This window comes from Crocuta crocuta, unplaced genomic scaffold (assembly GCF_008692635.1).
Source record: "Crocuta crocuta isolate KB4526 unplaced genomic scaffold, BGI_CrCroc_1.0 scaffold333, whole genome shotgun sequence".
In the NCBI taxonomy this organism is placed as follows: Eukaryota; Metazoa; Chordata; class Mammalia; order Carnivora; family Hyaenidae; genus Crocuta; species Crocuta crocuta.
This window is the reverse complement of record NW_027532856.1, coordinates 1,643,018-1,670,229: the sequence shown is the minus strand read 5'-3', so window position 1 is coordinate 1,670,229 and position 27,212 is coordinate 1,643,018. Positions and strand designations below refer to the sequence as shown.

The window sequence follows — 27,212 nt, the reverse complement described above, 5'->3', positions numbered from 1 at the left end:
AAACAAGAAATTCTTTCCTTTGGGAAAAGAAAATCTGGTAAAAAGTTCAAAAATGCAAGTAGTTAGTTATACAGTGACCTATGCCGATTCTTAGTTCCTGGACCAAAGGTTCGTAACTTGGCTTAAGGACCCGAGTCTAAGGAAGGGTGTTGAGACCCATGTAAATTCCCTGAGTGCATAATTTTCAACGTACTGATATTGTGCATTTTTGTGCAGGATCCAAACTTTCTCCTGAGCCGCGATACGGTCCATGCGTAAGAACTCCCGAGGCAGGACTGACGCGCCCGCAACTGGGAACGCTAGAGAGTTACTCGTCCTGGTGTGAAAAGTCCACCCCCACCCACCCAATTCCGGCCGCTTCGGAAAGGACATTCTCTGCAAAAAGAATCACCGCTCTTTCTTCCCAAGTTTTCCGCCTGCCGCATTCCTTCCCTCCGGCGCGTCGGCGTGCGCTGACGTCATGACGCCGTACACGCAGCCCCGCCCCTGCAGAGCTCGGTGCTGGGACGGAACCCGGGTTTCTCTCAAACCCGGAATGTGAGGCCTGGGCTTGCCTCTCCCAGCCCCCGTGCCCCGCTGTTTACCCAGGCCTGCGTGCGCCGCTGCTGCCCTACGGCTCGCCCCGGAGGAGCAGGGTGGCCGTGCGCTTCTGCCGTGTGCCCGCGTGGCTGCCGCCGCCCGTCCGAATCCTCCGGGGCCGCAGAGGAGTTCGCTACGGAGGGAGGCGGGGGCCTTCGGGAGGAGGAGGCGGAGGAGGCGGAGGAGGAGGGAAGGAAGATGGCGGCCGTGGAACTAGAGTGGATCCCAGAGACTCTGTATAACACCGCCATCTCCGCTGTCGTGGACAACTACATCCGCTCCCGCCGAGACATCCGCTCCTTGCCCGAGAACATCCAGTTCGATGTTTACTACAAGGTACGGGCCGTGGGCCTGCTCTCCTCTCCCCTGCCGCAACCCCTGGGGCCGCACCCCCTTCCACGTCTGCGAACCCCTGCAGTTAACCCCTCACCCCTCGTAGCAGGATCGCCTCTCCAGACGTCTGGAAACGGTCTCGGGATTGCCAGGATAGGAATAATCTGTTTCCATATCCTCGGTCTCTCAAGCTCTTGGGCCTTGATTGGTGTCTCTTCCTAATGAAGCTCTCTCCGTTTTTTGGTGTTCCCCCCTACATTGTGCCCCCCCCCCACCTTGGGTAGGCCTTTTGCTGGGACTTCCTCTGTTGCTCCCCTGTCCCACTCAGTCCTTTACTTCTAGCTTGTGTCTTCGGGACATTTTCTCCTTTTCTCCCTTTCTTACCCAGATTCAGTGTCAGCATCAGCTGAACTTTTTGCTCTGTTCTTACACCCCTTCTTGCTTTCTCTTGCCGCCCCTCTTGCCAGGCATCTTTTTTTCTGCTTCGTTTTCTTCGTTCCTAATTGAGAGGGAGTTGAGGAATTAGTAGAAGTAGTTGCGTGCTTTATTGGCATATTTTTAAAACTTTGGTTTTTGTTTATATTTAGGGTTGAATTGGGATTTCGTTTATATGTGAGTCTTGATAAACTATTTGAAAAGAAAGGGGAAAATCTTTCTTGAAAGAAAAAAATACTTTAGAAATTAAGTTACGTTCATGTATTTGAAAGTTGCAATCTTGCAGCATTCCTAAATAGCTCCCCCTCAGATATCTGAACAAAAAGTCTCCCAAGTCACTTTCCAAGGAGTTTCAGGGGCAAGTGTCTTAGACGTGGACAGTTTTTGCAGTGTTTAGAGAGGGAGGAGATACTTTGTGGTCTCGGAGCCACCCTTTTCTTCTCCCCCTACATTTGAATGTGAACAGTGGGTTTATTCTTCACTCCTCATTGCCTTGAATCTGCGTAGGTAACTCCTACTCTCCAGTAGCCACCCGTGCAAAATGTGACCAGAAGTGGAGTAGGACTTATTTTTTAGATCTTAAATACTTCCTTTTAATTAGTAAGTTGGCACGAACACAGTGTAAGTTGATATTTAACAGATGTGTATGTTCTTATATATGTATGGGGTTTTATGGCAGTTGTTCTATTGGGAAGATGGCCTACTTTCTCCACCCCAGAGTATTTTTTCAGAAAGCCACTGAATTGCTACATTCTCCTAAATCCAGCTGCTTTACAACAGTTCTAACAATTAAAATGGTTCCCCCCCCCCCATAAATATTTGAAGAGGATTTATTTTGGTTATTCATTTTATTATTTGGCCCCCAAGGTAGAGAAAAATTCATTCAAATCCCTTTGATACATTGATTTGCTTTGTGTGTATCTAAGGAAACTTTGTATATTTGAGATCCATTCCTCCCAAGGATGGGTGAGTTTAGATTTGTCTTTCTCAACCTGAGAAACTACAGCTTTGTGTATATGCTTATTCTGTCCATTTTATTAAATTTTATGTAATCTTTTACACTTCTTAGAGGAGAACATTGCAAGTCAAGGAAAGTACATTTAATAGTTGAATTCTCACAAAATACTTGGACATCTTTTAGTAACTTGTGCTTCTAATGGAAGCTTTTCATTTGAAGATTATTATTTGTATACACAGATGGTGCTTTTGCCACATTTCCTATTTCAAATAGTTCACGAAGTTTTAATATTGTTTCCTTTTGGTATACTTTTACTTGTAAATACTTTTGTGTATCTTGGAGTGTGGCATTATGCTAAAGTGAAGGAAGGTATTTAACATGTGCCTGGAACTGTGCTAAGTGTTTTTACACATTGTGTTTAGTCCTCATAGTTAAACTGTAGAGTAAGGTTTAACCCTGTATTAAAGGTGAGAAAGTTAAGTAATTTAATCAGGGTCTAATATTTAGTATCTAGTTCCTACCTTCCTTGCCTTCCTGCTTGAAAAGATTTTGCATTTTGAGGTAATAGATTATTTTGATGAAAGATGTTTATAGAACTAATTCCCTGGACTTGAATCTTTGATAGAAATATAAGGAACTTTTCTTGATTTCAAACACCATTTTGGTGCATAAATATAAAAATACGTTTTAAGCATTTTAATGCATATAAATATAAGATACTCACCCCTTGCCTAATTTGTGAGCATTTAAAAAGAATGCTTATAGTTTCCAATTTTATCCAATTTAGAGCCAGGGAGAAATTCATAATCAGATTCCTTCAGCAGTCCCAACTTCCATCAATAGGCATAGTCATAGACAAAATTATAGTATTTGTGGAACCAAAAAAAATACCCAGTACCACTTGATTGTTGTAGTCCAGTGTCCTGTGTTAATTTTTGTGAGTAGCTTCAGGCGAAGTCACAGTCGTAAAGTCACAGTCATAAAGTGTTAGGAGATGGGGTTATGGAATGAATGGAAGGTGAAGTAGGCATACTGACTGCTCCCTAAGTAAGGAAGGGAAAGGAGAAAGGTGTTGATAGGTAGAAAGGGTAAAGGGATTTTTTTTTAATTACTTATTTTTGAGAGAGAGAGAGAGAGAGAGAGAGACATAGTATGAGCAGGGAAGAGGCAGAGAGAGAGAGGGAGACAGTCTGAAGCAGGCTCCAGGCTCTGAGCTGTCAGCACAGAGCCCAGTGCCAGGCTCGAACTCATAAACCCTGAGATCATGACCTGAGCTGAAGTCGGAAGCCGAACTGACTGAGCCACCCAAGCGCCCTAGGATTTTTTTTTTTTTTTTCAAACGAGGACGACATTAGAATATATTGGCTGAATGGCAGAAACCAAAATGGAATGAGAGTTTAATTGTCTAAGTTAGGAGAGAAATGAATTATGGAGCGGAGTCTTGGAACTGGAGAATTAATTAATGAGTCTTGCCTCTTCCTTCACCATGTGTAAATTAAAGTGTTGGTCTTACATTGTAGTTGGGGAAAGAGTACTTGTGTCTCTAAGATCAAATGGAACAAGTTAGGGACTTAAAGTATCAGCATAGCTAAGTTTGCAAAGAATGGTTGTCCTGAATAAGGAGGTAAGATCATCTGCTGAGAGGGATGGGAGTGGTGGTTTCTATGTAGGGAAGTTAAACTGAAGTTAGAAATGCTGTTGATGTATACGGGAAGGGAAGTTTATTAAAAATTTGTTTTAAAAAGTGACAGGTGGAGGGATGCCTGGGTGGCTCAGTCGGTTAAGCTTCCGACTTCAGCTCAGGTCATGATCTTGCAGTTTGTGAGTTTTGAGCCCCACATCAGGCTCTGTGCTGACAGCTTGGAGCCTGGAGCTGCTTTGGATTCTGCGGCGCGTGCGCGCGCTCTCTCTCTCTCTCTCTGTGTCTCTCTCTGCCCCTCCCCCACTCATGCTCTTGCGCACGCTCTCTCTCTCTCTCTCAAAAATAAAAATAAAATTTTTTAAGTGACAGATGGAGAAAATAATAAAATTTTTAAAAACTTTAAAAAATCACAGGTGGTACAGATGGTTCAATAAAAATCCATACGCTACAAAATAATGTCTTTGAATCTCAATAGCTTTCAACCAGGAGTGCTCAACCATTTAAGTATGGGAATGGAAAGATAAATAGAATGAATCGTAAAGTTGTGTACCAAGTGAAAGCAAACGTAGAGTGAAGAGCTGGGTTTTTCAAGGATGAAGTTTATGATCTTTTTAACTGCTGACTGGTCTGTTTTGTGTCCTGTTCCAATTACAAAATTGGCCATAGAGTTAAGTATTAGCTAGGTGAGGTGTTTCAGTAATGTGTTCTATTTATTTATTTTTAAATTTTCTTTTGTTTTTTAATTTGAGAGAGAGAGAGAGCCTGTTTGCGAGTGGGGTTGAAGTGAGGGGGGAGGGGGAAAAGAGAGAGAGAATGAGAGAGGGAGAAAAAGAGAGAGAGAGAAAATCTTAAGCAAGCTCTACACTGAGCATGAAGTCCTGACATGGGGCTCAATCGCATGACCCTGGGATCATGACCTGAGCTGAAATTGAGTCTCATGCTCATCTGGCTGAGACACCCAGGTGCCTCAGTGTGTTCTACTTATTATTTTTAGTCTTTTTTTTTTTTTAAGCTTGTATATTTTTTAGAGAGAGAGAGAGCATGAGCAAGGGAGAGGCTGAGGAGGTGGGAACAGAGGATCTGAAGCAGTCTCTGTGCTGGTAGCAGAGAGCCTGATGCAGGGCTTGAACTCACCAAAGGCCAAGATCACAACCTGAGCCAAAGTCAGATGCCTAACCAACTGAGCCACCCAGGTGCCTCAATTTATTTAAAAAAAAAATTTTTTTTTTTTTTTCTGGGAGAGAGCGTGAACAGGGGAGGGTCAGAAAGAGAGGGAAGTACAGAATCTGAAGCAGACTCCAGGCTCTGAGCTAGCTGCTAGCCCAGAGCCCAATGCAGGGCTTGAACCCACGAACTGTGAGATGATGACCTGAGCCGACGTCGGATGCTTAACCAACGGAGCCACCCAGGCGCCCCATCAATTTATTATTTTTAGTCTTTACCTCAATGATTTTGGCTTTGTCTCATGCTAAAAATCATACAAATTAATGCCTGACTTGGTATTAGAGTTAATTTTTTCTTTTTCTATTATATATTTTTGTTGTATAGCTATATAAAGCTCAACTAACATTCTTGATAATCTTTTAAAAATGTCTGGTAACAAACTGAAAAAATAAATTCTTGCAACGTATTTGACAGCCAAAGAGTTAATAATCTTTTCATATAATGAGCTCTTGGGATTAATAAATTGAGAGCTAAAATTTTATGGAGGAAGGGATTAAAGAACATAAATAGCCCATCATACCATGTATCTCTGGATTGTAAGGTAATATGTTATAATGTAAACTCATCTCAGTTTAAGCTCTGAATTTATCTGATATATGAATCAGATACTCAAAACTTTACTGGTATGGGAAAGGGATTAAATATGAAGTTCATCTGGAGAATTCTCTTACATGAGAATAAAGGAGTCAAAGAAGTTTTGAAGATGCACAATACTTAGGAGAGGTGTGTATTATAATATAATCAAGTATATTAGAAAGCTACATATTTATTGATTTTTGAGAGAGAAAGAGAGAGTGTGTGTGCACCACAGCAGAGGGAGGGAGAGGGAGAGAATCGTAAGCAGACCCCACGCCCAGCACAGAGCCTGATGTGGGACTTCATCTCGATCCTGAAATCATGACCTGAGCAGAAATCAAAAGTCAGATGCTTAACCAACTGACTCACCCAGGCGCCCTAGAAAGCTACATATTTTAAAACTATGTAGCATTGGCACAGGAACAGCAGAGAGATCAGCTGATTTATAGAACATAGTAGACGTCTAAATAGAAGTGAAAGCACATTTCAGAATTTGTTAAATGATATTGGGCACCTGGGTGGCTCAGTTGGTTAAGCAGCTAACTTCAGCTCAGGTCAGGCAGTTTGTGGGTTTGAGCCCCACATCGGGCTCTGATGACAGCTTGGAGCCTGGAGCCTGCCTCAGATATTGTACATCCCTCGCTCTCTGTCCCTCCCTCACTCTTGCTCTGTCTCTCTCTCTCTCAAAATTAAAATAAGCTTTAAAAATTTTTTGTCATTGTTAAATAATAAAGAGACAGTGCTATATTTTAATTTTTTTAAGGTTTGTTTATTTTGAGAGAAAGAGAGAGATTGTAGGGGAGGGATAGAGACAGGAGAGAGAGAGAATCCCAATCAGGCTACTTACTGTCAAAACAAAGCCCAACTCAGGGCTTGAACTCACAAACCTTGAGATGATAACCCGAGCCAAAATCAGGAGGTGGACATTTAACTGACTGAACTACCCAGGCATCCCAGAGACAATGCTATATTTTAACGTGTTCTTGTTTTTGAGAGAGAGCGCCTGTAGCAAGCGGGGAGAGGGCAGAGAGCAAGGGAGACACAGAATCTGAAGCAGGCTCCAGGCTCTGAGCTGCACTTAACCAACTGAGCCACGCAGGTGCCCCAAGGATGCTGTATTTTAATTGGGGAAAATAAAATACCTTGGACAACTGGTATTTGGGGGAATATATTCACATTATATTTTAAAATGACTTCCAGATGTATTAAAGATTTAAATATGGCAAATGAAATCATACAAGTTTCAGAGTAAGTTATTGGGTCGATATCTTGTAGTGGGAAATGACTGAAATTTCTTCTTTAAAGAAATTATTAAGGTGCTTTACAAATTTAAAGAATGTCAAACATTATACGGCACCTGGGTGGCTCAGTTAAACATTTGATTCTTGATTTCAGCTCAGGTCATGATCTTAAGGTTCCTGGGATTGAGCCCCAAGTGATTCTCTCTCTCCCCCTCTTTCTACCCCTCACCTCGCTTGTGTGTGCATGTGCATTTGCTTGCTCTCTCGCTCTCTGAAAATAAACATTAAAAAATTAAAAATAAATTTAAAATGTCAAACATAAAAATAAGTAACGTAAAAGATGAAGTTCTCCATTACTCATTTTGCAAACACTGTTATGCCATCTTGTTGTGGAAAAGACTTTTCTAAGCATGAAACCAGTACCTAGAAAGGAAAAGAAGAAATCAATACTTTTAAGTACATAAAAAAAGTAGGGGGAAAAGGTAAGTACTTTTTAAAAAAACTATGGAAATTACAACATTTGACAGATGGGTTGTATTTTCTTTTTTTTCCAATATTTATTTATTTTTGAGAGAGCAAGAGATAGGTTAATCAGGGTAGGGGCAGAGAGAGAAAGAGAGAGAGACAGAGAATCCCAAGAGCTGTCAGTGCAGGGCCTGACACAGGGCTCAAACCTACAAATTGTAAGATCATGACCTGAACCAAAATCAAGAGTTTGGATGCCTTGCTGACTGAGCCACCCAGGTACTGTGCCCCCTCCTTTTGTTTGTTTGTTTTTAATGTTTATAAGGGTCATATTTTCTAATTCAGAAAGATGTAATACTAATCAGTATGTGAAGAATAACCAACTCATTTTCAGAAGATCTGTACAGCCAGCTCACAGAAGAGGAAGATATGAATGGCCAGTAAACATCATAAGATGCTCAACTGAAATGCAGAATCAAGCCAAAGCAATCATGAGGAAGAAGAAAGAAAATCTGGAGGACTCACACTACCAAGTATCAAGCCATAGCAATTAAGATTAATATGGCATTGGCACATGGTTGGACAAATAGATTAATGGAATACAATCGTCCAGAAACAGATACCTATAACATCACTTGATTTATGATAAAAGTAACACAGTGGTACAGTGGGGAAAGGAAAGTCAAATAAATGGTGCTGGTCAATTAGAAATCCATATAGGAAGGAAAATACCATGATTTTGCCTTACACCATATGCAGTGATCATTTTTGGATGGTTTGCTGACCTAAATGTAGAAAACAGTTTTTTAGGAAAACAGTTCTCACTATGTCAACAAAGATTTATTTACGAAATGGCCCAAACATCAGGATAATTTCATAAATTGGACGTTAAGATTAAGAACATCTAGCCATTAAAATATACCATTAAGATAGGGAAGAGCCAAGCACAGGGTGGGAAAAGTGGGAGAATATACTTGCAGGGCGCATGTCTAATCAAAGTCTCATCCTGCATCTAAAGAACTAATACTAAGGAAATGAAAAATACCCCTCCTTTTTTTTTTTTAATGGTGAAAGAACTTGAATAGGTACCTAAAAAGAAAATATTCAAAAGACCAATCAAATGTTTGGAAAGCAATCATGATTGCATGAAAGGGGTTCAACTTCATTTTGTCCTCAAGGAAATTGCTGTCTTAGTGTGCATTCTTCAGAATGACTACATGAAACAAAACAAAACAATGTTAGGCCATGGAGCAATCAGAACTCTCAAACATTGTTATTGGGAGTGTAAATTGATGATCTAATTTGGAAAACTAGCCTTGTCTGCTAAAACTGAGCGTATACATACTCTGGAACACAGCAGTTCCACTTCAAAAAATGTACACTTAAGAACATTCAAAATGAACAAAGAAAAAAGAGACTTTTGAATATAGAAAACAAACTGATGATTACCAGAGGGGAGATGGGTGTGTGGTGGTAGTTAAAATAGGTGAAGGGAATCAAGAGTACATGCATTGTGATGAGCACTGAGTAATATATAGAATTGTTGAATCACCGTATTGTACACTGAAACTAATATAACACTGGATGTTAACTGGAATTTAAATTTTCTAAAGTCATACACACAAAAGAGTGGTCACAGCAATACTATTCATAAAAACCAAAAAGTGGAAACTGTCTAAATGCCCATCAGTAGAATTAGTAAATACTGGAATAGTCACCTAATGGAGTATTATGCAGTGAAAATCAACAAATTGCAACTGTTTGACACAGTATCACCTGGCTTACAAGTGATACTATAAGAAACCAATGACAAGAATGTACACCAGAGGCTCCCAGACTTTTCTGCTTTCTCAGCACTTGGTTCATGGCATTCATAGGCCAAAAGAAATGCCTAACAGTTCTGTTGATTAAGTAGTAGATACGAAGAACTTAGAAATATTTATGTCCCAACAAGTTAAGAGCCATTAAAATAATGCACAAAAATTGGGAAAAAAATGGTATTTTTACTTCATTGGTAAATAACCACAATTAGTAATGGGATATATACTTTGAGCATTGTACAACTTCTCAAATCTTGGTATCAGATTGGACACCCACCACCCTCATTTTCTAGCCACTGAAAATGGCAGGTTATTAACAAAGACAAGACATTACTGAAAAGAATATAGCAGCCTAGTAGTTGGCATGGTGTAATACAGATACTGAATATTGTTTCTCTCAAATTAAAATACCTTGCAGTCCCCAGGCACCCATTTATTTAACGTTCAAAAACAAGCAAATTTAATCAAAAGTGTTGAAAGTCAAGAGAGGATTTTTTTTTTTTTTTTATCTTGGAGGATATTGATTACACAAGGGCACAAAGGGATGTGCCTAGAATTCTGATAATACTCTGTGATCTAGATGTTGGTTTATATGAGTGTTCACTTTGTGAAAATCTGTTGAGTGTTACATTTAAATATGAGTTGTACACTCTATGTTATGCTTCAGTAGAAAGGTTTAAAAAAAAATAACATCCATCTTTACTTACCAGACTGTCGAAGTTTAAAGGTTGAAATCATTCATACCCTTTAACCACAGTACCATTTATAGAGTTTACTCCTACAGGATTGCTTGTGAGTGTGGAGAAAATTCTGTTTAGGGATGTTCACTACAATATTGTTTATGATGGCAATAATTGGAAACAAATTGTATACTAATTAAACAGGAGTAGAATATCATACTGCAGTTATAAAGAATGAGAATGCTGTATATGCTGAGGTAGAGATGCCAGAACATATCAAGTGGGGAGAATAAAAAGCTGCTTACAAAGGTATGAATAACATAGTCCTGTTGGTGTGATTTTTTTTTTTAAATGCTTATTTATTTATTTTGAGAGGGGGAAGGGCAGAGAGAGAGAAGGAGAGAGAATCCCATGCAGGCTCTGTGCTTTCAGCGAAGAACCTGATGTGGGGCTGATCCCACAAACTGAACTCATGACCTGAGCTGAAACCAAGAGTCAAATACTTAACCAACTGTGTGTGCGCGTGTGTGTGTGTGTGTGTGTGTGTGTGTGTATTTTAAAGTAGGGGAATATATGTATGTGTGTCTGTGGGCCTTGAAAAGAAGAATCTAGGGGCGCCTGGGTGGCTTAGTCGGTTAAGAGTCCGACTTTCGCTTAGGTCATGATCTCGCGGTTCGTGGGTTCGAGCCCCGCGTCGGGCTCTGTGCTGACTGCCAGCTCGGAGCCTGGAGCCTGTTTCAGTCTGTGACTCCCTCTCTCTCTGACCCTCCCCTGCTCATGCTGTCCCTCTCTCTCTCTCTCGCTCTTAGAAATAAATAAAACATTAAAAAAAAATTTTTTAAAAAAAGAAAAGAATCTAGAGGAACACAAAATTTTAATGGTGTTTATTCAAGAGATAGGATTGCAGTTGCTTTTTACTTTGCACATGTATCCTTTCTATTTTATTTTAATACTTGGATTTTTATGACCATGTATTGTTTTGATACATAAAATAAGTAAAATTTAATTTTTTAAAGTTTTATTTATTTTGAGAGGGAGAGAGTATGTGTATACACAAGCAGGAACGGGCAGAGGGAGAAGGAGAATGGGGCTTGAACTCTCTTCCTCTCCCTTCCCCCCCAAAAAAACAAAACAAAACAGGTCAGCATAACACTGATACCTAAACCTAAAGTAGCAACAAAAAGGAAATCTCTAGAAAACCTCACTTGTGAATCATTAGGCAGAATTTCTACATAAAATAATAAATACAAACCAGTATTGATTTAATAGAATTAAATAATCCACAACATTAATTAGTGCTAATCAACATAATATGATTAATTGAATTCACCATATTAATAGGACAGGGAAACTATCATCATAATATAAAAACCTAACATCTCTCCNAACCCACGAACCGCGAGATCATGACCTAAGCGAAAGTCGGACTCTTAACCGACTAAGCCACCCAGGCGCCCCTCTCCCTTTAAACTTTTAATAAGAAATACAGATTGACATTATAAACATATTTAATCAAAAGGTAATAGGGGCGCCTGAGTGGCTCAGTTGGTTAAGCCTCTGAGTTCGGCTCAGGTCATGTATGGTTCATAGGTTCGAGCCCCACCTCGGGCTCTGTGCTGAGAGCTCAGAGCCTGGAGCCCTTTGAATTCTGTGTCTCCCTCTCCCTGCGCCTCCCCTGCTCATATATATATATGTTTATATATATATATAAACAAGAATACTTAGTGATGAAATACTTAAAGCATTCTGATTAAAATCAGGACTATAGTAAGATATCTTCTATTATCAGTATCATTGTTGTCATTGTTGTTTCTTTTGGCCACTGAAGCCAGACTGATTTTTTCTTCTTCTTCTTCTTCTTTTTATTTTATTTTATTTTATTAAGTAATCTCTATACCCAATGTGGGGCTTGAACTTAAAACCCCAAGATCAAGATTTTGCATGCTCTGTGAACCGAGCCAGCCAGGCACTCCAGACTGATTTTTTTCTTAAATGAAATATAGTTGAGTCTCATTCAGGTTTTTTGTTTTTATTTTTTTAGTTTATTTTTATTTATTTTGAGAGAGAGTACGTGCACTCGAGCAGGGAAGGGGCACATGGAGGGGGAGAAAGAGAATCCCAGGCAGGCTCCACACTGTCAGTGCAGAGCCTGACATGGGGCTTGGACCCACTGACTGACTGCGTGATCATGACCTAAGCCGAAAGCAAGAGTTGGATGCTTAATGAACTAAGCCACCCAGACACCCCTAGATTTTTTTTTTCTTAATATTAAGACTTTTCAGACTTCTTTCTGGAACTGTATACTGCATATTCAAAATTCCTCAGGTGCTAATTAGTGCAGTTAGAACAAAGAAATTTAAGGGGCGCCTGGGTGCTTAGTCCAGTTGAGCATCTGACTCTTGATTTCAGTTCAGGTCATGATCCCAGGATGGTGGAATTGAGTCCCATATTGGGCTCCACACTGACAGCATGGAGCCTACATGGGATTCGCTCTCTTCCTCTCTCTGTCCCTCCTCTACATGCATGTTCTCTCTCTTAAATATAAATTTTTAAAAATGTGAAATGGAAAAAGGTTTTAATTCACATAATGGAGTATTAAAGTTTATGAAACATACTCAAGGCACCTGCAAATCAGTATGAAAAAGAGGGCTGAAAAGAAATGTGCTTTATGTCATTATGATGACAATGATTTTCTCTAGATGGTAAAATTGAGTGAATGTTTTTCTTTTTTATAGATTATTTTCCATATTTTCTAATTTTTCTAAAAACATGTAATTCTTATGAAATCAGAGGAAACAAATTGTTTAAAGTTGGTTAAGCAAAATGATTTTCCTAATAAAGTCAGAATGTATTTCTTAGAACTGTACTACTGTCTTTCTACTGCCTCATGGATAGACCTAATTTTCACCACAGATTGGTAATGAAGCTTTGAGAAGCTGAGAAACTTCTTACCCAAGTATAGAGATCATGGACGTGTATTGAGTTACATATGGCTGGTTATCATTGTTATCATTGTTAGTTATTACTACTAACCAAATTTTTTAATCATTTATATCATGGTAGCCTCTTCCACTATTAACATAATCATGTAAGTTACACAATTGACCTATCAAGTGAAAGATAGAGTTAGAGAATCTGGATGCTAGACTAATTTCATCCTCAATGACTGGGAAAAACCCTTTGTTTCTTGTTTAATGTGGATCTAATAGCATTTTCATATGTGGACAGCATATTTAAACTTTAGTAAAGGGTTGCCCTCTAATTTGAGTGTTAACTGTTTCTTGTGCTTTTTAATAATATGAGCATATTAACGTCTTGGCTTACTTGCTAATAAGCAAAGCATTTGCCCTGCAAGATAAGAATAATCATTTGTTGGTCAGTTGTATTAAATAAAAAGAAAAGTATGGCATGTATGACATAGTACCAATGAGTTTAGAACAGCTGAGAAATTAAATGTTAATAAGAAGCAAGACATTTAAGTGTTGACTTACCTTCAAAAGAAAGCACTTACCTTTTAGTTCTGTTAAGAATTTATAATCTGAGACCCCAGTGTAATCAGTTACAGGACTTACATAAGACCGAAGGAAATGAATATTAAGTTATATTACAATGTGACTTTTTTCAGAGCTACATTCAGATGAATTTTGAGATTAGAGAATTTTTAGAGTAAATATATCTTGTAAGTGAAAATAGTACATGTGTATTAAATAAAACAATATTGCTACTTTCATTTATTTTAGAGGTAAAGGATACGTTTGTTTAGAGATAAAGGACACATTCTTTTTTAAAAACCTTTTATTAAAAAATTTAAACACAAAAGTAGATAGAATAATGGACTTCTGTGTGTCCATTGTCCAGCTTTCGCAGTTACCAATTTTTGGCCAGTCTTGGTAAATCTATTCTAACCACATCCCCCTTTCATTTAGTATTTGGAAGCAAATCTGGGCATCATATGATTTCATCTTTTAATGTTTTAGTAGCCATCTTACACTTAAAACCCCTAAAAATTTTAATAGTAATTTCTTACTGAATATCCAGTTATTCGATTTTCAGTTTCAGATGTGAAATTTGTATGTATTTTTACAGTTTGCTTATGTGGGTCAGGATCCGGATAAATTCTACAAGTTGGCTGTTGGTTGATCTCTCTCTTAAGTCTTTTTTGATCTATAGGTTCCCTTTCTGTCTGTTTTCTTATCTTTGCAGTTCATAAGACAATTCTTGGGGCGCCTGGGTGGCTTAGTCGGTTAAGCCTCCGACTTTTCGCTTAGGTCATGATCTCGCGGTTCATGGGTTCGAGCCCTGTGTCAGGCTCTGTGCTGACTGCCAGCTCAGAGCCTGGAGCCTATTTCAGAGTCTGTATCTCCCTCTCTCTCTGACCCTCCCCTGCTCACGCTGTCCCTCTCTCTCTCTCTCTCTCTCTCTCTCTCTCTCTCCCCTAGAAATAAATAAAAATATTAAAAAAAAAAAGACATAATTCTTTGTCTTATAGACACTACAGAGTTTTCCTGCAGCCTAGATTTCAGTAATCATGATACAAAACATTTTCATCATCCCTCCTATAGGTTTTATAGTCTTTGTCTCTATGGGGACTTCATGGGTTTCACTCATTTCAGACCAGCTTTTAATAATACTAGGTTCTGAGTTGGGGGTCTGTAAATCATTTAGGTGATATGAATTGTGGTTGCATAGACCTATGATGTGTCTTAGGTTTGAGGTTTCAGTTTTTCACAGCAGACTTTTAAGGCTGTGGATGTTCTTGACTTTTTCATTCGTGGTTTAGGTAGGTCGTTCAGCTCCAAGTCCCTTTGCTTACAAGGATCTGCTGTCTGGACTCCTTCCTATCTGGTGTTTGTACTCTACTCACAACCATTCAGAGGTATAAACTATTCTGTTTTTCTTTCTTCCCAGCTGTTTTTGAGTTTTGACAGCTGTGAAGTTTTTGCTCTTGGTTTCAAACTCAGCTATTTATTCAAAAGTTATTTTCTAATACTTTATTCAGCAGTTCCTTTTGTTTGGAAAGGAGCTGGAAGGTTTTCATATGTGTTGCTGTTATCTGCCCCTATTGCCAGAAGCTTTACTCCTGTTCCTCTTCAAAACTTAGCTGAAATTCTTCTTAGAGTAGTTATTTCATTTGTGATGCTAAAACGCTTTGCTTACCTCCATTGTATAATCTATGAGCCTTATTTTTCTGCTCTGACAGATTCTAATTTTGGTTTCAGTTCAGAGAACAGCTCTTATTTTGTATTCCTGTGATGACCATAGTCACAGTGTCTTCCACAAATGTTCTGATATTTATTAATAAAAAATAAGTAGAATATTCGTAGCTGTAGTTTTCTTGCCTTTGATGTGAAAAATGACAAAGATAAAACAGGTTTGGTAAGCCATAAGTTTCATGTACTAAAAACGCCAGGGTACATGGTAAAAGATCAGATCAGATGTTAAATGAAAACAGCTATTTTTGTCTGTAAGTTTAAGCAACTATTACTTAGAATTTGTTCTTAACTTTTCCATTTAGGTGCTGGTAGTTTATATTCTTCATCACTAGCGTACATTTGTGTATGAAGTTAGCATTGAAATTTGTTCTCAGAGTTTATTGCATGAGCACTATTCTATGCAGAGTACTATAGAGAAAGGACATAAGATTATGCCTGATCAGTATTTCTCTTTAAGGTGCTCACAATGTGGTTGGGAGACAAGAAGTAACTATGTATGAAGCTGGGGTTTTTCCCAAAATGTCAAATTCTTCAGATAAATTTGGGCAGTCTCAATAAATAATGATAGAATAACAATACTAAATACTTGATTCTCTAACTATAAACTTCAGAATAGAGACTGTGTCTTGAATTTTGTTTGTTTGTTTCTTCTGAGGTTGAGTTCCATCCAAAGTAGATCACTACCATTTGGATTATGGATTCAGAAAGCATTGAATGTATATCTATCTAATACTCAGCAGTGTGCTAGGTATTGGGGATGCAGTGGTAACAGTAATTACCTCATAGAGTGTAGAATGTAATGGAGTGACAGGTTTAAACAAGGTTAGTGAATGTGCGCGTGCAAGGCTTAATGCTAATATGGAGGAAAAATACAGTGTGTCATGAGAAAGTATCACAGGGAACAGAATTTAGATTGGGAAGTAAAGAGCAGGTCTCTGTGAGAAAGTGACAAATTAGTTGAGACCATTAGAAAGAGTTACAGATTAACCAGGCAAAGAATCATGGTACTCCTGCTTCATGTGGAGACAATAGCATATGTGTGCAAAACTCATATGAGGTGAGATAGAACTAAAAGAAAGCTAATGTGGCAGGAATGTAGGAGACAGGGAGAAAGAATGGTAAAAAATGAGGTTTGAAAAATAGGCAGGAGTCAGATAACTTTTGGAGACTTGTAGGCCATATTAAAGATTTTGAATTATGTTCACATTCAGGCTGCCATTGAAAAGTTTTAAACAAGGAATGACATGAAATAATTAACGTTTTAAAAAGATCATTCTGGGGGTGCCTGGGTGGTTCGTTGGTTAAGTGTCCGACTTCGGCCTAGGTCATGGTCTCGTGGTTCGTGGGTTCGAGCCCCGCGTCAGGCTCTGTGCTGACAGCCAGCTCAGAGCCTGGAGCCTGTTTCAGATTCTCTGTCTCCCTCTCTCTCTGAACCTCCCCTGCTCATGCCATCTCTCCCCCCCTCCCTCCATCCCTCCCTCTCTCTCTCTCTCTCTCAGAAATAAATAAAACATTTAAAAAAATAAAAGATCAGTCTGGCTGCTTTGTGGCCAGTTAATTAGAAGAGGACAAAAGTGATAATGGAGAAGCCAGTTCTACCTAACCTTTTCAGTAATCCAGATGAAAGATTTGAAATATAAACCCTATCTCACAGATGTACAGCTTATTGAATATTGTCCAGCTTTTGAAAAAATATACACATATGTAATGGTAGATAAACAATTTAAAAACAAAAGTGGGCGTATATTACTCAAACTTTTCTAAAATTTGTTCATTTTATGTGTCATGGTAATTTTTCCTTGATAACAAATGCTTTCATTTCTGACAATTTTTGCTCTTTAATGACTCATAAAGAGGGGATGACAGTTTCAAACATGAGTGAGGTACATGAGTTTCATAGATTGTGTCTTTCATAGATTAACCATAGTTTGAACTCACTTTCTTTTATACTTTTTTCTAAACCTTTCCTAGTTTCTATTGTCGGGAATTAGCCTAGATTATTCTGTATGCTAATCTGATGTCAAAACTAAGCTGTTCAGTCTTAGCCTGTGGTGATTTTGTGTTTTTTTTTGTTTTTTTTTTAATTTATTGTCAAATTAGTTTCCTTTTTTTTTTTTTTTTTTTTTTTTTTTTTTNTTTTCTTTTGTTTTCTTTTGTTGTTTTTTTTTTTTTTTTTTTTTTTTTTTTTAATTTATTGTCAAATTAGTTTCCTTTTTTTTTTTTTTTTTTAATAGTTTATTGTCAAATTAGTTTCCAGCCTGTGGTGATTTTGAATTGGCTGGGAAAGCAGCCAGTTAAAAATCCCTCTGGTTAAGGAAGACTTTCATCCCCATCTCCCAAAGAGTTTTCTGGGTTTGGGGGTGGCTTGCATTGCCCTTGAAGTAGTTTTTCCTTCAGTATGTTATAAGATTTTTACTTTAGTTTGTTCTAAAACATCACCAAGAATTTAATCCCTTTGTGTCTTTTTTTTTTTTTTAATGTTTTATTTATTTCCAGGAGAGAGAGAAAGAGACAGCGTGAGCAGGGGAGGGTCAGAGAGAGAGGGAGTCACAGACTCTGAAACAGGCTCCAGGCTCTGAGCTAGCAGTCAGCACAGAGCCCGACGCGGGGCTTGAACCCACGAACCGCGAGATCATGACCTAAGCAAAAGTCGGACGCTTAACTGGCTAAGCCACCCAGGCGCCCCAATCGCTTTGTGTCTTAAAGATGTTAATTCTTATATATGTGTGTTACTAATATTTTACTCAGTTTTGTTGCATGTAAAATTTTTGTTTATAATATTTTATATTCATGGGCATTTTAGGGTTTTATGTAATCCCTAATCTCTATGATTTTTGCTTGTGATAATGTTTGAAAGGCACTGTTTACCAGGTAGCTTTTAATACTGCTGTGATTTGTTTAAGTCTGCAATTTATTTTTGCTGTATTTTATCAGGAGACCTCTAACTTTGTTTTTCCATTTTTTTCTTTTTTTTAAGTGTTTGTTTATTTTTGAGAGACAGCATGCATACAACCCCAGGGAGGGACAGAAAGGGGACAGAGGGATCTCACTAATCCCTGAGATCATGACCTGAGCTAAAGCCAGATGCTTAACCTGCCGAGCCATCCAGGTGACCCTCCCCCCCCCCCCCCTTTTTTTTTTTTTTAAAGTTTTGAGAGAGAGCACACATTCGTCTACCCACAGGAAGGGTGGAGAGAGAAAATCTTGAGCAGGCTCCACATGGGGCCTGTCCCTGGAACCTGAGATCATGACCTTATCTAGAGTCAGATGCCCAACATACTGAGCTGCCCAGGCACCCCTCTTTATGAACTCTTTGTTAGCTCCTTCTTCAGTGATCAAAAAATATTTTTCTTCATCATATGTTAATTTTGTATGCATACTAAGGTCTGCTTTTGAACTTTGTATTTTTTCCATAGATTTGTTTGTCTTCATACCTTTCCAGTGTTATATTGTCTGTTTTTCTATCTCTTGGGAGGTAATTTACCTACTTCTAAGAATAAACTATTTTTCCTTATTTTCCTTAAAGAACCAAAAGCTAAAAGTGGTTGATAGAGTTCTTAAATAGCCTCATTATTCATTGGGTACAGAATATAATACGAAACACTTAATAATGAACTGAAATAAGTCAAATTAAAATATATTTTTTTAATGTTTGTTTATTTTTGAGAGAGAGAGACAGAGTACGAGTAGGGGAGGGGCAGAGAGAGGGAGACACAGAATCTGAAGCAGGCTCCAGGCTATGAGCTGTTAGCACAGAGCTCATTGCAGGGTTCGAACTCATTAACTGTGAGATCATGAACCTTAACTGACTGAGTCACCCAGGCACCCTGGAAATAAGTCAGATTTATTATTTTTTTTAAATTTACATCCAAGTTAGCATACAATGCAACAATGATTTCAGGATTAGATTCCTTAATGCCCCTTACCCTTTTACCCCATCTCCCCCACTAAAATTACCCTTTTTATGTATACTTTTCCTTCTTCATAGATTATCTTCAAGAGGCAGTGTATTGTACGTTATTAAGAACGTGGATATAAGGACAGACTGCCTGGGACCAGATTTGTGCTTTACCATTTTTTAATTGTGTGATTTTGACCAGGTTATTTAACTTTATATGTTCAATTTCCTTATCTGTGAAAGAACATAATGAGTTACTTATGAAAAGCACTTAGAACAGTGCCTGGCACGTATTAGATCTTTTTAAGCACTAAATGCTATTTTTATTCTGGATCAATATCCACAAATCCTGTTCACAGAATGTCTAAGTTTGTATTTTTTTCTATAAACCTGGTAAGATAATTTGAAACAATAAGGTTATTACCCTCTTCCCAGAATTTTAATGGGAACCCATTTTTAGCTAGAAAAATTGAACAGCTGAGTAAAAGAGGGAGGGGCTTGTGTTAATAAGGCCATGTTTACATTGTAACTAAGGAAGCAACTTTTCTGAATTTTAATTTCAAATCCTACTTAGTAAGAAAGGCATACAATGAGTTGTAGAACATACAAAGCTTAATTGTCTTTATTTGACTGGTGAATACAGGCAAAAAGACTGCATAACTTGTTTTCATTTCTCCTATCTTAAAAGAAATTCTAAGCCTTAAGTTTGCTAATGATGAGTTATTTTGGTAAGAAGTGAAGATTTTTTTTGTACTGTGCCATTTTTGGAGTATGTATATATGTTTATTTTGATAAATACATTTATTTTTCTGCCCTAGGTAAAAACTGACCACATTGTTAAGCTCCCAAATAAGGAGTAGGTCATAAATTCCCAACTTTATTTTCCAAGTTATTCTCTATTGGTTAATAGTCAAAGTAAATATGACAGTGATTAATAATAGTGAATTTTACTGTGTACATTCCCAGAAGCAGAAAACATAATCATCTCTAATATTACCAAATCTTTCCTTATGAAAGTTTACTGTTAATATAAGTATTCAACCAGTGTTACTTTATGTGAAAATAACATTTCTGCTTCCCCTTCCTAGGCATGTGGTGGTTCCTTATCTCTACTCCCCTTAGGTAGTTGTTACAGATTTTTCACAGCAGTCCTTACTGATTTGCATTAATATACTTATATAATTTGATCTGGCTTCCATTGTGACTAGTGATTTATGCCCAAGAACTAGTTGACTGAGTTTGTAGTATATTTTCCCAGCACAAAGTAAACTGGCCCATTTGGCACATGAACTCTACATCTTGTCGTCTTTTTGAAACCCATGTTCTATAAACTGAGCTAAAAGTTAAATGTAATATAAAGTAACTTAACAAAATAAAATTCCAGCCTTCTAAGGCACTGTATTTACATAGCATATATAAGTTCAAAGCATTTGGTGAAGCTGGAGTGGGAGAAAGAGGGACAGTAGTATTTGTCTCTTTTTAACCATTTAATACATGTGCATGTATTATTGGAACACAGTTAAAATTTTTTTTTGTTAAAAAATTTTTTTTAATGTTTATTTATTCTTAAGAGAAAGACAGAGCACTAGCAGGGAAGGGGCAGAGAGAGAGGGAGACACAGAATGTGAAGTAGGCTCCAGGCTCTGAGCTGTCAGCACAGAGCCGACTCAGGGCTTGAACTCAAGAGCCGTGAGATCATGACCTGAGCTGAAGTCAGATGCTTAATCAACTGAGTCACACAGGAGTCCCCTAAAATGTTTCTTTTAAAAGAAGTTCTAAAAAGTCTGGCAAAGTGAATAAGTGATTGTGACATGATTAGAAATCCTGCCATCTTGGATTATTTTATTTTTATTGATTTATTTTTTTCATCCTGGATTATTTCATTTATTATTATTTTTTAAATATTTTATTTTTAAGCAGTTTTTCTACCCAATATGGGGCCTGAACTCACAACTCTGAAATCAAAAGTTACATGCTCTACTGACTGAGCCAGCCAGGCACCCGCTTCCCCCCCATTCCTGGATTACTTGAGACATGATCTGTTAATTTTAAAGTTTCTTGAATATAACTTAAGTATATAGTACTTTGTAGTAGTATTTAACATGTATCAGATATTAATTTGTAAATGTTAATTTTTAACTTTATATACAACTATTAAAATGTATGAATTGTAGAAATTTGTTAATTTAGTATTGCTGTGGAATTGTACTGACTTTGAGTAGTACCCATTAAATTCATTAAATATTAAGTCCATCACATTATATCTAGAAGTATAATTAAAGTAAAAGTAAAATTAAATTAAAAAATTTAATTACCTTTTTCATTTTTCATTTCAGCTTTACCAACAGGGACGCTTATGTCAACTGGGCAGTGAATTTTGTGAATTGGAAGTTTTTGCTAAAGTATTGAGAGCTTTGGATAAAAGGTAAATACCCTTTTTAAAAATTGTAGTGAACTATAAATAACCTAAATTGTATCATTGTAACTTTTTAAGTGTACAATTCAGTGACATTAAGTACCTACCCATTATTGTGAAACTATCAATAACACCTTGCTTTTTGTGTTCAAGAAAAGGAGTTTGAATTCGTCTTACCCATTGTGGCTGTTACATGTAGTGGAGCCACATACAAGTGTAGACGACACAGCCTTTGATTATCTTTGCTATTCGCTTTGGTGTTCATGAAATTTGCTTTAAATACTATTTCTTTTTCCTAGCCCACACTTCCAGCAAAATGAGAATATAGTTTTATAAAATACTGCTAATTTCTAATATGAATATTGCCAAATTGTTTCATTTGTTTAATAAATTAATTAAGTATATACTTGTTCAATGCCCAGTATGTATCAGGTACTATTCAAGATGCTGATGCTGTGAATAAGTTCTACAACATCTCTTCCTCATGGACTTTATATTTTAGAGAAGAATGATAAAATAATAAACAACAAATAAACAATAAATTACATAATTTCACTGTTACAGGTAACTTTGAAATGTGGCCTGTGTGCTTTAGAGAAACTTTTTAGTTAGTTGAATAATTAAAATTAATCTGTAAAATAAATAAACGAGAACTTCATTTTGGTAAAAGAAGGCTATAGCAAAACTTTTGAAAAGCAATCTTTAAGAAAAGGTTAGCTTTCTAGGATTTGAATTTCTCTATACAATTCTAAATGTAGCCATTGTAAAGATTTAGCGGAATACCTCTCTTTCATCTCTCAGGTTATCATTCACCAAGTCAAAATCTCTTGGTAAGTGTTTAATATATTTGTGAAACTAAAAGCATGTAGTTTGACTTTTTTCCCCTTTATCCAAAGCAGTGATTCTGTTATTTACAATTTTGTTATTTAAAAGTTTTTTATTAAGATATAATTCACATACCACCGCATTCACCATTTTAAATTGTATAATTAATTCAGTGTCTTTTAGTATATTCACAAGGTTTTGCAACCATCACCACCATCTAATTCTAGAACATTTTCATCACCCCAAAAAGAAATCCCGTACCCATTAACAATCACTTCCTGTTTCCTCTTACCCCCCAGCCTACCATTAATCAACTTTCTGTCTCTGAATTTACCTATTTTAGAAAAGAGAATCATATGATACATGGTCTTTTGTGACTGGCTTCTTTTACTTATAATGTTTTGAAGGTTTATTCATGTTGTTGCTTGTATCAGTACTTTCCTTTTATGGCTGAATAATTTTCTATTGTATGAATATACTATGTTTTATTTATCTGGTCATCTGTTGGTGAACATTTTGGCTGTTTGGTTATTATGATAATGCTGCTGTGAACGTTTATGGACAAGATTTTGTGTGGGCATATGTTTTCAATTGTATATATAATATGGGTATATACATATGATAATCCTATGTTTGACTTTTTTAGTAACCTCTTAACTATTTTCCGTAGTAGGTATATAATTTTATGTTCCTACCATCAATGTGTGAGAGTTCCAATTTTTACATATTTTTGCCATCACTTTTTTAGAGTAATGATTACATCCTAGTGGGTGTGAAGTGGTATCTCACTGTGATTTTGGTTTGCATGTCCCTAATGACTAATGATGTTGAAGCATCTTTTCTTGTACTTCTTGGTCATTTGTATATTTTCTTTGGAGAAATCTCTATTCAAATCTATTTCCCATTTTTAAATTGGGTTATTGTTGAATTAGAAGATTATTTGGTTTTTTAAAGTTAGTTTTAAGGGCACCTGGCTCAGTTGGTTGAGCATCTGACTCTTGATTTCGGCTCAGGTCGTGATCTCAGGGTTGTGTGATCGAGCTCCCATCAGGCTCCATGCTGAGTATGGAGTCTGCTTAGAATTCTGTTTCTCTCCCCTGCTCCTGTTCTTTCTCTCTCTCTCTCAAATAATTTTTAAAAAAGAAAAAGTTACCATTATTCTTTATTGCCATTTGTTTACACACACAGGATCACTCTGTTATCTACTGAATAAAAATATTGAGCTAAATTGTGGATTATTATGGACTCCTAATTCATAAGGCAGAAAGTTTTTTTTTTTTAATCTTATTCCATCTTGGAAAATAATGGTACTGTTATTTTTTAAAAAGCAAGCTAATGGACACCTGGGTGGCTCAGTCAGTTAAGTGTACAACTCTTGATTTCGGCTTAGGTCATGATTGCACAGTTCGTGAGTTCAAGCCTGCGTGGGATTCTTTCTCTGCCCCTCTCGTGCTTGCTTGCACATACATGTGCACACCCATGCACATGCATTCTCTCTCTTTCTCCCTCAAATAAACTTTAAAAAAATATATAAAAGGCAAGCCAGCACTTTCCAAAACTGTAAAATATGTTAATCTTTATAAAATAATCTTTTTTTCTCTTCCAGACATTTGCTTCATCATTGTTTCCAGGCTTTGATGGATCATGGTGTGAAAGTTGCTTCAGTCTTGGCCTACTCATTCAGTAGGCGGTGCTCTTACATAGCAGAATCAGATGCTGCAGTAAAAGAAAAGGCCATTCAGGTTGGCTTTGTTTTAGGTAAGTAATAGTAAAATAGAAGTGTTTTATCTTAGGACATAACTCATTAAACCTACTAATGATAAAGGATTCCACCAGAACATTCCCAAAGTCTACATAAGGAGGATATGAGAAAAACATCAGAAAAATTACGTGTGATTTACTGAATGTTAACTTCGTGCCAAATACTAACGTAGGAATTTAAATGTTACCTTTTACAAATCCTCATAACATTCCAGTGATGTGATGGTATTAATGGCACTTTACAAATGAAGAAAGGTTCAGAAAAGTTAAGTAACTTGCTCAAGTCACATAGCTGGTAGCGTACTAAAAGTCTAGAATCCTGCATCTATAGATTCCTTACCACATATTTTGCTAACATGTCCTGCTGCCACCAGCCTCTTTCACCAGCTTACCCTCTGCTGTAACATGAGACTTAATCCTTTTGGGGCCTCAGTTTTTCAGTCTCTAAAATGAGGGTAATCCTGTATTTCCTGATGGGATGTTACAAGAATACTGAAAACATACAGGGGGAAGGAGTCTGGGGAGGTTTTGTGTGTTATATATAGAGAAAAATATTGTTTTTGTGTAACATTTTAAAAAAATGTTTATTTGGGGGTGCCTGGGTGGCTCAGTCAGTTAAACAGCCAACTTTGGCTCAAGTCATGGTATCACATTTGTGAGTTTGAGCCCCGCTTTGTTGACAGCTCGGAGCCTGGAGCCTGCTTTGGATTCTGTGTTCCCCTCTTTCTCTGCCTCTCCCACTTGTGCTCTCTTTCTCTCTCTCTCAAAAGTAATTAATAAACAATAAATATTAAAAAGAAATTTTTTTTAATGTTTGTTTTGAGAAACGCAGAAAATGTGAATGGGGGCAGGGCAGAAAGAGATGAAGAGAAAGAATCCCAAGCAGGCTCTGTGCTGACAGAACAGACATGGGGCTTGAGCCCATGAACTGTGAGATCATAACCTGAGCTGAATCAAGAGTTGGATGCTTAAATGACTGAGCCACCCAGGCGACCCTGAATAACATTTTATATGTTTTTTACAAATCTACAGACATAAGTATGTTTCAGGCAACTGATTATTAAAATTGTTGCTTACCCTTCTTTTCACTTTTTAAAAATTTTTTAAATAATTATAGATTCTCAGACAGTATCAAAACCGGGAATTAACTATTTTTTTGGGGGGGTGCTATTACATACACACGCGCGCATACACACACACACACACACACACAACACACACACACACACACACACACACACACACACACACACGGTTGAGTGGGGGAGGGGCAGAGAGAGGGAGACACAGAATCTGAAGCAGGCTGTAGCACAGAGCCTGATGTAGGGCTCGAACTCACGAACGGTGAAATCATGACCTGAGCCGAAGTCAGACGCTTAACCAGCTGAGCTGCCCAGGCACCCCCAAGTTTAATACTGTTGACTAGGCTACAGACCTTACTGGATATTTAAGTTTTTACATGTACTCCTGTGTGTGTTTCTATGCAGTTGATTCTGTGTAAAGGCTCATAGAACTGTCATTACCATCAAGATACATGACTGTTCCATCAACACAGACTACCTTTCATTTTTAACTTCCAACAGTAATGTGTGCACATGCATATTTTAGCTCTCTTACATATGCACATACACTTTATTTGCCAACAAATTTTCATGATTGTTTCTTTTAATCTTAGAATAATTCTTTGCAGTGGTCATTGACTGTTTGCTGGAAGAACTTGAGAACATTTTTCCTGAAAAGAAATTTATCCTTGGGTAGTCCCATGGAATATAAACTGCAACTAAGAATCGTCACCAAGGAATGTCACTAACAAAAGAGTATCTATGATCTTGATGAATGTTAAGGTTGACATCCCTTTGGTCCGAGATGATTATGTAAAAATATGTAGGAGAACAATCTCAGTATCAACAAAAGTGAAAGGCAGAAAGCTTTTAGCGTTCATTGAGGTCCTCTGTCAACTCCACAAACATTTATACCATATACTCCATAAAAAATATGGAGTATTTTTAGAGAGTTAAAACTCTTAACTCCTTATTCAAGATCTCAACTTTGATCTAGTTCCCCTAGTTTGAAAGTTTTTGTTTTGTTTTGTTTTTTGCTTCACAGTGTCTTTGTTTTGGGCTAAACACAGGACTTTAATATTATGGGTGTTTTCGTTTTAGATAATACTAATTGTAATCATGTCATTTTAGCTTTCAAGTGATTTATAAAATTTTTTTAAAAAGTATTAAATTATCTAAAATTATTTAAAGTTACTGGTTTTCTTGTTCTTTAGGTGGCTTTCTTTCAGATGCAGGCTGGTACAGTGATGCTGAGAAAGTTTTTCTGTCCTGCCTTCAGTTGTGTACTCTACATGATGAGATGCTTCATTGGTTTCGTGCAGTAGAATGTTGTGTGAGGTAAGTTGGAGCAGATCCTACTGTAATGGTCCTTAGTAGCTTTTATAGTTTTAGCTTGTATAAGTATACTTCCAACAGCTGAATAAACCTCGGAGGTGATATTTATATGTCATAGTTTCATTAGTCTGGCTTCCTATCTCTGGTCACCAAAATACAGTTAACTTGCTATAGGCATCTTAGTTTAGATTTGAATATTATGAACCAGACTGTATATTTTATGTATGTAAGTATTTTTATGTTTGTTTTTGAGAAAGAGAGCATGAGAGTGGGGAAAGGCAGAGAGAAGGGGAGACAGAGGATCTGAAGCAGGCTCTGTGCTGACAGTAGAGAGCTCAATGCAGCTCAAACTCAAAACCATGAGATGATGACCTGAGCCAAAGTCAGACACTTAACTGACTGAGCCACCCATGTGCCCCTATTATATGTATGTTTTTGCTATGTCACAGAGCCTGTGCATTCATTCACTCAAAATTTATTTATTGAATGCCTCAGCGTACCCAGAATTGTGCTAGGCACTGGATGCTGGGAAAATAAAAACATGTTTCTCTTGGGTGTTTATTTTTTTACTCCTATTTGCATTTCTAGAATTGTGTAATAAGATTAGTATTTTATATATAAATAACTTTTCTTAAACGTACATTTTTTTAAACAGATGTACTTAAAGGAATGGCAGGCTAGTCTAGAAGTAACTGTTCTTTTTTATTTACTCTTTGTTTTTCTATGTAACATTTAGTTATAGCTATTTTC

General features: G+C 37.3%; 1 protein-coding gene across 1 annotated transcript in view; it reads left to right on the top strand.

Annotated features, from left to right (window-relative positions):
• Nucleotides 1–494: 494 nt before the first annotated feature.
• APPBP2 (amyloid beta precursor protein binding protein 2) overlaps nucleotides 495–27,212 on the top strand; it is a 50,556-nt gene continuing 23,838 nt past the window's right edge. The window contains exons 1-4 of the mRNA XM_077745522.1: nucleotides 495–915; nucleotides 21,401–21,489; nucleotides 23,912–24,063; nucleotides 26,342–26,465. Coding sequence (XP_077601648.1) covers nucleotides 778–915; nucleotides 21,401–21,489; nucleotides 23,912–24,063; nucleotides 26,342–26,465 — 503 coding nt within the window. The 5' untranslated portion in view covers nucleotides 495–777. The remainder of the gene's footprint in view (nucleotides 916–21,400; nucleotides 21,490–23,911; nucleotides 24,064–26,341; nucleotides 26,466–27,212) is intronic.